This window comes from Oryx dammah, unplaced genomic scaffold (assembly GCF_014754425.2).
Source record: "Oryx dammah isolate SB20612 unplaced genomic scaffold, SCBI_Odam_1.1 HiC_scaffold_12, whole genome shotgun sequence".
Taxonomy (NCBI): domain Eukaryota; kingdom Metazoa; phylum Chordata; class Mammalia; order Artiodactyla; family Bovidae; genus Oryx; species Oryx dammah.
The window spans coordinates 43,516,708-43,529,103 of NW_024070196.1; the positions used below are offsets into that span (position 1 = coordinate 43,516,708).

Here is a 12,396-nt window from a genome sequence, read left to right on the forward strand (position 1 = left end):
TTGAAGAATTGATGCTTTTGAACTGTGGTGTTGGAGAAGACTCTTGAGAGTCACTTGAACTGCAAGAGGATCAAACTAGTCAATCCTAAAGGAAATCAATCCTGAATATTCATTGGAAGGACTGATGCTGAAACTGAAGCTCCAATACTTTGGCCACCTAATATGAAGAGCCAACTCATTAGAAAAGACCCTGATGCTGGGAAAGATTGAATATGGTTGGATGGCATCACTGATTCAGTGGAACATGAGTTTGAGCAAGCTCTGAGAGATGGTGAAGGACAGGGAAGCCTGGCATACTGCAGTCCATGGGGTCGCAAATAGTCAGACACGACTGAGTGACTGAACAGCAACAAAGCTCCTGAGGCATGTAATTTACCGAATTTCACATATTGTTCTTATATTGACTCAATCGTAAGAGCAATCCTGTATGGCAGGTGTGTTGCACTATTTTTTTTTCTTCTAATGAGGAAATTGAAACAAAGAAAAGAGTTAAGTATTTTTCCCAAGGCCTGACAGCTAGGAAATGAAAGAGCCTGAATTTGAACCAGGGCAGACCAACTACAGAGCCTCTGAAGGCTTTATGGTTTTGGACTTGAGTTATAGAAGTCAAAGATTCTTAGACCATATTATCCACTGGGGAGACTGTTATCATTCCTCTGAGGATTGTTTACTTTGTTGGTATTCATGTGGGTGGCTTCACTGGGTCAGCTAATTCCAAACCTTGCTTCTTCTTCAGAGGCCTCAAAGGCCATGCAGTAGGGGCCAAGGTCTTTGTGATTTTCCCTGAACAGGTTATGAAGTTATGAAACCTGGTGTCATCCTTAAGTTGGAGCAAGGAGAAGAGCCATGGACAGGAGATGGAGAAATTCCAAGTTCAGACTCATTAGGTGAGTGTATGAAGACCAGGCAGAGGAGAGAAGGTGGAAGTCATTCTCAGCTGGTGGTGCTTGGCATCCTTGAAATATGCCTTAGAGGGCTCTTTTCAAAATCTGAAACCTTTAATGGTGATTCAGAGCAGTTAACATGAGCTACTAAAGTGCTCATAGCTTGAAGTGAAATGTTTCCAGCTGGTTTGGCCCATGATGTTATTCCCAGTCTTTCACATCTGGGACTTTGACTTCTTTTTAGGTATTCTGTCCCCTGATGTGGTTAATCTCCTTCTGTCCTCCCTTCTCTCTGTGGTCAAAGACACCTGTTCTTGACCATCAGGGCTTTATTTTTCCCCACTTTGGGTGTCTCTGATGTGAAACCCTCTCTGTTCAGCCTTATTATGTCAGAAAGTGGATTATTATTCCTCCCAAACTGTTGGTCCACTTCTCCCCTTAGTTGGTCAAGTTCTGTTGTGCTTTTTCTGTAGCTTAGACATGGAGTATATAGAATTACCTCTTTTCTATCTTTTTTTTTTTTTACTAAGTTTTTTACCTTTGGAAAACATCTTTTGAAAGACTTCTCTATTCCCACTTAAAACTAAGCCTAGTCTGAACTTCCCAAATTACTAGCTAGTGTAGATCCCAGTTCTCAGCTTCTTTTGTGAGTTACGTGGCACCACCAAGCATCCAGCACTGCTCTGAAGAGCTGGGCCCTTCTCCTCATTTCCTGTTGTGTGACACTGACTTAATTCAAGGCCCCTCAAAAGCAGACCGTGAGATATTTAGTGGGACTGTGATCTCTACAGTGTTAGTGGGAGAAGAGGAAGTGAGATGGGGTGAGAGAGAAATGCATGAACAGTGTGCTTCTGGGAAGAACCCTCTGAGGAACCAGAAAGCTAGTACCACCCTCTGTCTCCTGTTTCTCAGTGACTGAGTATTGCCCCAGGGAATATTAAGGCTCCGGAGTATCTGGCATCCCTGCACATGGCCCAAGAATGCACTTGAAGCCCATCTCTCCATCTCTTGGTGGAGAGATGTGGGTATGCAGGTTGGGTCCCACAATTGACCTGAGCTGCAGTATCCTCTGAGTGTGGCTGAAGAGGGGCAGGTGACACTGAGGACCTGTGGAGTGAGCCCATGTAGCCTGTTCAGCGATTACTCCCTTTGCCCCAAGTTGGTGGTCAGTTTCACTTAAACTTAATCTACTGCTTTCTGTTCTTGTTTACAGGGTTTAAAGTGTTTTTCAATACCTAGAGGTTAGACATTGCAGTCATACTAGGAAACTAAACATTAAAAGGCCTTAATTCCATCAAATAGCATTTCTAGGTTTTTATTCAATAAACACAACTATGAAAGGACTTATAGGACTTTTTTTTTCTTCATAGATCAAGTCTTTCAAGTAAATGGTCACATGACTTGGCACAAGGATAACAAGAAGTTTAAAAATATGAAACAAGATCATGAATGTGATACACTTGGAAAAAAGTTTAATCTGAGCATGAACTTTATTCCTTTAAGGAAATCAAACAAAGAAGGTGACATAGATGGATTAATTTTAAAACATCATTTAGATTTTCTTATTCCAAAAGCAAACTATGGAAGAATGGAACCAGCTGACTTAAACATATTTGATAAATTATTTCTCCATACCAAGACTGAGGAAACTGATACTTGGTTAAAATACTATGCATGTGATAAAATTAGCTATAAGAAGTCACAGATCATCATATATCACAGAAGTCGTTCAGGGGAGAAGCTCTATGAATGCAGTGAATGTAGGAAACGCTTCAGTAAGAAATCAAGTCTCATTAAACATCAGAGCAGACATATAAGAGAAATAGCCTATGGCTGTGGTAAATGTGGCAAAACTTTTCCCCAGAAGTCACAGTTTATTACACATCATAGAACTCATACAGGAGAGAAACCTTACAATTGTAGCCAGTGTGGGAAAGCCTTCTCCCAAAAGTCACAGCTGACGTCCCATCAGAGGACACATACAGGAGAGAAACCATATGAATGTGGTGAGTGTGGGAAAGCCTTCTCCCGGAAGTCACATCTCATATCACATTGGAGGACACACACAGGAGAGAAACCCTATGGATGCACTGAATGTGGGAGGGCTTTTAGTGAAAAGTCAAATCTCATCAATCATCAAAGGATTCATACAGGAGAGAAACCTTTTGAATGTAGAGAATGTGGGAAAGCCTTCAGCAGGAAGTCACAGCTTGTCACACATCACAGGACCCACACAGGAACAAAACCCTATGGATGTAGCGATTGTAGAAAAGCCTTCTTTGAGAAATCAGAGCTAATTAGACATCAAACAATTCATACTGGAGAGAAACCCTATGAATGCAGTGAATGTGGGAAAGCCTTCAGAGAGAGGTCTAGTCTTATTAACCATCAGAGAACCCATACAGGAGAGAAGCCTCATGGATGCATCCAGTGTGGGAAAGCCTTTTCCCAGAAATCTCACCTCTTATCACATCAGATGACACACACAGGAGAGAAACCCTTTGTATGCACTAAGTGTGGGAAGGCTTTCAGTAGGAAATCCCAGCTTGTCAGACATCAGAGAACTCATACAGGTGAAAAACCCTATGAGTGCAGTGAATGTGGAAAAGCTTTCAGTGAAAAATTAAGCCTCACTAATCACCAGAGAATCCATACAGGAGAAAAACCGTATGTATGCAGTGAGTGTGGAAAAGCCTTTTGTCAGAAGTCACATCTTATATCACATCAGAGGACACACACAGGAGAGAAACCCTATGAATGCAGTGAATGTAGAAAAGCCTTTGGTGAAAAGTCAAGCCTTGCAACACATCAGAGAACCCATACAGGAGAAAAACCTTATGCATGCAGGGACTGTGAAAAAGCCTTCTCCCAGAAGTCACAGCTCAATACTCACCAGAGAATTCACACAGGAGAGAAACCATATGGATGCAGTCTTTGTCAAAAAGCTTTCTTTGAAAAATCAGAACTAATTAGACATCAGAGGACTCATACAGGAGAAAAGCCTTATGAATGCAGTGAATGTAGGAAAGCCTTCAGGGAGAGGTCAAGTCTCATAAATCATCAGAGGACACATACAGGAGAGAAACCCTTTGAATGCAGCGACTGTGGCAAAGCCTTCTCTCGGAAGTCACACCTCATACCACATCAGAGGACACACACAGGAGAGAGACCCTACAGTTGCAGTGAATGTAGAAAGGCCTTCTCTCAGAAGTCACAGCTTGTTAATCATCAGAGAATCCATACAGGAGAGAAACCTTTTCAATGCAGTGAATGTGGGAAAGCCTTCTCCCAAAAGTCACAGCTCATTAATCATCGGAGAACTCATACAGTAAAGAAATCCTAAGAATGGTATTAATGTTAGTCTTTGACAGAGATCTTACCTCATCAGTTATGGTAAATCTTTCAGATAATAGTTACATCACATTATATGTCTGAATACACTTTTAAGTTAGGAACTCTAAATAGGTTATGTCGGGGAAGATTTCAGCAGACTGATGTGTTTCTTATATTAGAATCCATAGAGGGAGAATGACCCTATGAATTGCAGTGGATTTCAAAAACATTTCAAACCGTAGTCAAACCTTTTACAGTAGAAAATTAACAGTACAGAAGAGTACTGTGACTATCAGAGAGCTTTCCAGAAATCAAATTTCATTAGCCATGGGGAAAATTACCACTGAAAATGAACCCTATTCTAGTGAGTTAAGGAAAACTTCATGAATACAGCAAGTGAGGTGATATTTTCATCAAGAAATAACAGCTCATTGTACATAAGAAGATGCCCTCAGGAATGAATTCTTTGAAAATACTAAATATGGGACAATCTTTGGCAAGTAACCCCACCATATTGTATCCTGTGGGTATACCTAAGAGTTTAGAGACATTAGAAATACATGCCCCTAGATATAATGCTATAATGGAAAGCCATGCACTCTATAGACATGGGTACCAAAAATAACTGGTTCTAAATTATATTAAGGCTCAAGTATGAAGTTTCTAAAAATGTGAGTAAATTGAGTCTTTGGAATACAAAATTTCTCCATGGTATATAATTATGGCTTATTTTCCTGTGTCACAGGCTGTGTTTTGTATTTTGGAAGTACATATGGTAATGTAATTGGGAGCATGAGATGTACATGCCTTGTAGTGCCTCTGATGTCTATGAAGACATACCATGTGCCACTGGTTTTTCTATTTTAATAATACTATAAAAATGGTAACTCATAGGACATGTCTTACTGCTCAATAAGTAGCATGTAATATCAACACATTTCCTCATGATTTGTTAGTTTATAAAAGACTCTATTGTTGTCACTGACCTTTCTCTTTAGTAGCAAAAGCCAACATTATATAAAGTCTTTTGGATCCTAGACTCTGAGAAACAGTTTATATAAAACCTGGTTAATAAGTATTCTAGTGTAGAACTGCAGAATGGCACAAGTGAATTGTGAGGAGTGGGCACTGTGGCTCTGCACTCCTGCTCAGTGGCATTAACTTGGAGCAGAATGACCTCCTTGTGTAACAAGGTGCCTCCGTGCATCCAGTGTGTGTATCTTAAGTGCTATGTCACCCAAGTACAACTTGTGTTTTAATTTACTGTGATGAATTGTCATGAATATTGTGTGCTGCTATTATGTTTTGGTGTTTCATAAAATATCCTGTAAAAATTAGATGAAGAAACTAGTACTTGAGAGTCACTATGCAGAGAATATAAAATATAGAGGATTTCGTGGTGAGAACCATATTTTTTATGTATCCCAGGAAGCCTATTTTGCCTTCCTGCAGATTTCTGTGATTACCAGACAGGTATCAGAAAACAAGTTTTTATTATTTCATCATTGGAAATATTTGTGTTTCACTTGCCTTTCAACTGTCATATCATGCACAAGAGAAATTTCCTATGTGTGCTTACCATTTTATAAGGGTGGTTCCTTCTGAAAATGCATGACCCATGCCTAGGTTTATTTAGACTTCTGTAGCAATCTCTCTATAATGTCGTTTGACAAAATCAACTATGTTTTTTGTATGATGGTGAAATTCAGAAAAGTCTAGTCTAGTTTCCATACTTGGAAAAATCAGGCCTTCTCTCATGCACAAGTCGTTTTAACAGTGTGGTGTTCGGTACCTTTGATTCTAACAGTATTTTTTTCTTTATGTACAATTTTACATCATTGTTGGAAAATTGGAATATTAAATAAATGAGGGTAAATTCATGAACTGTTGTACCAGAATTTCAACAAAGTCCTATTTCCCAAATTTTTATTCATACATAAATTTATGGACATCCTACTTTTCTCCCTAATACCTTAAGGTCGTTGTACCAGGTTGGTGAAACAGACCTTTGTAAAAGAACAAGTAGTTACAGTGTGGTGTTTTACTTTGTGGGTGGTTGTTGTTGTTTTCCATTTTTTCTTTTCCATCTATCCTGGGTCTCTTTCCTCAGCCCAGTGATTGGCTTGTTGGGTCTTGGATTGGGCCCAGGAGTCTGTTGTCTAAAAACTTCCTAGTTTTGCTCACTCCTGTTCTAGATTATTTTTGGACTATTAAGCAGTTAATCTTAGAACTTCCTTTTTGAGATGATGAAACTTCACTGGCCTTTTGATTGAATCCCAAGGGCGAATGTGTTTCCTAAGGGTCTGATGTCAGTCATCCTGTGCCAGGGCTGATGCTGGCAGCAGGGGTTTTGTTTATCAAAATACCTGATGTTCCACCTCCCAAGTGTGTGGTGTAGAACTCACTTGGCATTCTGTCTTCTGAGGGGTAACAACAGGCCTCTGATTCTGAAATTAGAGATTCTTAGTGTTACATTTTTAAGACACCTTGGTAAACTACAAAATTATATTTCCCCTCACTGATTCCTACTACAAATGCTGCATCAAGAAAGCCAATTTTAAAGTTAGGCTGGATTTACTTATGGTTTTGTGAAGCTCAATAAATGAGATTTAGATGGAATACTTGAGGAGGAGCATCTCCTTCCCTTTCCTCTTTCACCTCTCAGGTTCCTCCATTGGTGTGGAAGCAATCCTGCAGAGCATACTTTCTGTTATATTCCTTATATTAAATACTGGATCTTCTGGAGGTCCTATCTATGAATTCTGAGACCTATATCAGGATTGCCTTGTGTTCAACTTTTCTTTGTGGGCTTTGATATTTTCAGACACCATTATCTGTATGGATATATATGTTCCTGACATTTTTATTTCATGTGACTTTTTTGATCACATGTAGAACCCTGAGATGAAATGAACCCAAAGAATACCAGACATATCTACCAACATCTGCATTACATAGCAAAGTATACATCCATAGACATTTGGACTCTACACTCGAGATCTCAGTCATTTGGTCATTTACTCCAGTATGTGCCCAGATTGTCAATTTCATTGAGTTTGTTAGCCTACAAACATGATACCAACAAGTTTTCAGATGCTGAGCACCTAGTGCTGGCCTGCATGCCAATTAACTAATTCAGCTATGACTTTGCAGCTGTATGCATCTTTTTTGCCCTTTCATCTTTTCAGTTCATGTTTTGCACTTATATATATACTAGTTATTTTAAGATGGAATTCTGATTATACACTCTTCTATTGAAATACCATGTGGCTAATTGTACACTTGGCTTCCCAGGTGGCTCAGCAGTAAAGAATCCGCCTGCCAGTGTAGGAGACACAAGAGGCATGGCTTTGGTCCCTGGATCAGGAAGATCCACCTGGAGAAGGAATGGCAACCCACTCCAGTACTCTTACCTGGCAAATCCCATGGACAGAGGAGCCTGGTGGGCTACAGTCCATGAGGTTGCAAAGAGCTGGACATGACTGAGCACATGTGCGTGCACACACACACACACACACATACAGTTGTGGACTTAAGCTGTAATGTCCTCGTGGTATATGAGTACTTTTATACAAAACCACACCTGTTCATAATTTCTGAATACTTTATCTTTCCTCTTACAGTCTTGGTTTTGTTTTGTTTTTGTGTCCTTAACCTACTTGAGAGTTCTACAATCTCTACAATCTGTCTTTATGCTTTTGTGTGTGTGTGCTTTTTTGTCAATCTACTGCCACTGAAATGCCCTTGTTCCTTGTTAATATCTATTCAACCTATGTGAACCTGTACATGTATTTCACTGGTGATAAAATCGTTGCATGTTTTATCTTTCCCATTAGGAAGCTTCTGGAAATCTAGGACTTTCTTATTTGTCTATATAATGTTAACAACTGAAGCTTTGGTACATAAATGTGAGTGCTGTCAGTGGCTGTGTTTTCTACCACATGAGGAGGCATAGCTGCAATGAGAGAAGTGTGAAGCCACCACGGAAGCCAAGTCATGAGCATCCTGGCTGGGTTCCAGGATCTGGTTCTTGTCTTGAAGTCTGGGTTTATCTCTGCCATTTTCTTGCCTTGATTATTGGATTTTCTGTGAGATATCCCAAATATCCTTATAATAAATCCCCATGTTTGTTTCGTTCAAGTTATGTTCATTATTACAACCCAAGTGCTACTCCTCACTGACAGCAAGGTCAGACTGTGTCATAAGTTGGGGCCTCTGGAAGCAGATACTGAGGTGAAGTTTGGGGTGCAAGATGTTTATTGAGAATCAACGTGAAGTAATGGGAGAAGAGAAGGGAATGGATTGGTCAAAGGAGAAGTCAAAACTGCACTGTAGGTTGTGGAGACATTGGCCAGACCAGCAGAGGCTCTGAAGAGAATCACTCGTAAAAGTATCTCATATTTGGCCATGACATTCAGGCCCTTACAACCCTGAGCTGTCAGTCAGTACAGGCAGGCTGCCCTGAGGAGAGAGTGATCTCAGGTGAAGCAGCCCTTTTCCCCTGAGACCACCTCTGGACAAGCTGGCAAGTGGAGGGAGTCCCTGCCTCTGGGCAGCAGGTTGTTCCTGGAAGAGGGATCTGGGTGGTTCAGCTCCACAACTGCACAGAGCATCCCTTCCAAGGTTGGGTTTGTCTAGAGAGAGACTAAGGGAAATCAGGAAGAACTACAGCCCTCCTGTTGCAACTGTTTGCTCTCACCTGTTACGCATTCCAGATTCTCACAGCTACCACCATTGCTAATGTCAGTAAGAGCAAGATCCTCATTCCTAGGGGCTCTGGGCCCTGGTCACCACACCCTTCTCACACCCAAGCTGCTGTGTTTCTCCAGTTACCATCACAAGTGGGCAAGGAAACACCAAGGAGGATCTCGGTGGGTTACCTGCATCAACTCAAATTCTCTGCCCCATGTATGACAGCAGCCCATTCTCCTCATGATGTATCAGATAACCTGCATAGACAACAGCTCCTCTTTCCTGCTGGTCCCAGGTTATAAGGAGCACAATCCTCAAGTCATGTCTGTCTTTATTAATTAAGTGGGAAACGCTCTGTCCCTGGTGAAATGTATGTCTCCTGTGGGGTTCAAGACCTCTTAACTCTGCAGCCTTGAGTGGAGTATCCAGGAAGCACAACGGCCCCTGGAGGGTCTTTGGTAGTGGTGGTTGATGAGGCCTACCCTCACTGCTGGGTTCTTCCACTTTGAGAACACAGCACTGCCTTTGTCCATTTCGTAGACTGCACTCTGAAGGGAAGCACCCTGTCCTGGCAGAATATTGCTTCTGAGCTGGGGCTTCAACTGTGCTTTCATGAGGCTGTTCCAAAGCTCTCTTGCAGAAGCAGCTACTGGTACATGCAGTGGGTCCTTTTGTGCTGGACATAGTCTTGCACATCCTTTAATGCAAAGTGGATCCTCTGGACTGATGCAGTGTATGTGGGATAGCATACTGGCTGACCAGACATTTTGTAAGCCTTTGGATAGTGGTGCCGGCTGAGGCCCTGGGGGCAGGAAAGAAAACACATGCCTGGAATATTAGATTTTCCTGTGAGGACAAACATTGGCCTTTTGAGGGCCAAAATAGTCAAATGCTAGTTGGTCTCTCCTAGTAATCGTGCTATACTGGGGACTCAGTCTTTGTCTCTTATTTTAGACATTCAGTAGTGGCCAAATCAGCCCTGGTGGAAGAGACTGCTGTTGGACAGGATTGACATTCTCGGCCATTAGAGTAACCCCTGCATTGGAACCCTGGTCTTTGGTTAAGGGCCACCATGGTGAGGAGGCCAGATGGATGGCTCTGAAACTTACTCCCCAGGTAAGATAGTAAATGAAAAAGATATAGATATATAGATATAGATTGCATTCCAGGTAAGGGGCTCAGCAGGGAGGGTGGCAGAGATTAGTGTTCTTAAAGACTGGCAAGGAGAAGGCAATGGCACCCCACTCCAGTACTCTTGCCTGGAAAATCCCATGGACAGAGGAGCCTGGTAGGCTGCAGTCCATGGGGTCATGAAGATTCGGACATGACTGAGCAACTTCACTTTCAATTTTCACTTTTCACTTTCATGCATTGGAGAAGGAAATGGCAACCCACTCCAGTATTCTTGCCTGGAGAATCCCAGGGACGGGGGAGCCTGGTGGGCTGCCATCTATGGGGTCGCACAGAGTCAGACACAACTGAAGCAACTTAGCAGCAGCAGCAAAGACTGGCAAGGTGACTATTCCTATCATAATCCTGTTTAATTAGGTAGCATAGATGGTGTAGAAGCCCAACGTAGCCTAGAGAATGACTGTAGACTGGACACAAGCTCAGTCAAGCAGTGATCCAATTTGCACACATGGCATTGTTTCTAAAGCAGATTTTCATGCCCTAAGATACATAATATGCAGGCTTTGATTTCACAAATGCATTCTTTGTATCCTTCTCAGGAAAAAGGAAAAATTTTCATTACCATGGAGCAGACAGCACTACACATTCAGTTTTACTCCTGGATTGTTATAATATAGCTTGAAGAGATCCAGACTACCTGAACATGCACAGAACATCAGCATGCTCCACCACAGCAGTGAAATCATGCCAGTCAAACAAGTTGTGCAGGAAGTGGCCAGTAGCTTGGAGACCCGATGTACCACATCCATTCCAGAAGCTAGGCGACACCCTGAGAAGGATTAGCAACTCACACCCCACTCCAGTACTCTTGCCTGGAAAATCCCATGGACGGAGGAGCCTGGTGGGCTGCAGTCCATGGGGTCGCTGTGAGTCGGACACGACTGAGCAGCTTTGATTTCACTTTTCACTTTCATGCATTGGAGAAGGAAATGGCAAGCCACTCCAGTATTCTTGCCTGGAGAATCCCAGGGATGGCGGAGCCTGGTGGGCTGCCGTTTGTGGGGTTGCACAGAGTCGGACACGACTGAAGTGACTTAGCAGCAGTAGCAGCACAGAAGATACCATAGGACTCACATTTCTGCACACTGCTTTATAGATTTTTGTTAAATTTTTTAAAAATAATTTCATTTGTTTTATTTTTGGCCGTGATGGGTCTTCAATGCTGCATGGGCTTTCTCTAGTTGTGGCAATCAGGGGCTACTCTAGTTACGGTGCACAGGCTTCTTATTGAGGTGGCCTCTCTCGTGGTGAATGGGATGTGGGCTTCAGTAGCCTCGGCTAATAGGCTCAGAGTTACTCTTAAGCACGGGCTCAGTAGTTGTAGTGTATGGGCTTAGTTGCTCCACAGCATATGGGATTGGGGATTGAACCTGTATCTCCTTCATTGGCAGGCAGATTCTTTACCACTGAGCCACAAGGGAAGCCCCTGCTTCATAGATTATCCAGGGCTGGTTTTCTAGTAATTTATATGATGTATTGACATCAAGTTATAGGTTCTTACTAACTGGAATCTTCTCTGTGCTTACGTTGAATTTTTCATTAATAATATCAATAAATTCTGTTTTCTTATTCCATTTTGGTAGAAGTGTGTCTATTAGCTTTTACAGTGAGCAAGATTTTGATTTTGTTGATCTGTCGGTACCTTTGTTTCTGTTTAATTAATTAGCTGAAAGCTGAACTGGGCAGAGGCCAATACTAAGATATCAGAAATGCCCTGGCATAATATAAATACTGAAGGAAATATGGTTGTTGATGTAGATTTATCATGAGTAATTTACTCACCAATTCCCCCAATTTTGACCTCCAAGAGGGACTAGAAGACACTTCTGCCAGGACTCTGAGAAAATGCTGGGTGATGGGATCCCCAGCATCGTAGAAAAATGTGAGTTCTTGAGGTCAGGTCATGGTCAGGTCACGGTCAGGTCACAGTGAGCCTATAAACCTCTAACAAAACAAATGTCAGGGCCTCCCTGGTGGTCTAGTGGTTAAGAATCTCCCTTTCAATGCAGGGGACACCAGTTCAATCCCTTGTCAGGGAAGATTCCACATGCTTTGGGGCAACTAATCCTGAGCACCACAATTACTGAGCTTGTGCTTTAGAGCCTGTGAGCTGCAACTCCTGAGCCTATGTATCATAGAGCCTGTGCTCCACAAGAGAGGCCACCGAAACAGAAAGCCCACACACTACCACAAGATAGTAGCCCCTGATTTCTTCAACTAGACAAAGCCCACACGTAGTAACAAAGACGGAGCAGCCAAAAACAAATAAATAAATGTTTTTTTAATGTTATTTTCT

General features: G+C 42.0%; 1 protein-coding gene across 5 annotated transcripts in view; it reads left to right on the plus strand.

Moving 5' to 3' along the window:
- The window catches only part of ZNF84 (zinc finger protein 84), a 29,856-nt gene extending 21,505 nt beyond the window's left edge, over window positions 1-8,351 (plus strand). For all 5 annotated transcript variants that reach the window (XM_040251485.1, XM_040251486.1, XM_040251487.1 and 2 more), the window contains 2 exons: window positions 792-887; window positions 2,255-8,351. In XM_040251485.1, the coding sequence (XP_040107419.1) occupies window positions 792-887; window positions 2,255-4,227 (2,069 nt within the window). In that variant the 3' untranslated portion in view covers window positions 4,228-8,351. The remainder of the gene's footprint in view (window positions 1-791; window positions 888-2,254) is intronic.
- The last annotated feature ends 4,045 nt before the right edge of the window (window positions 8,352-12,396 follow it).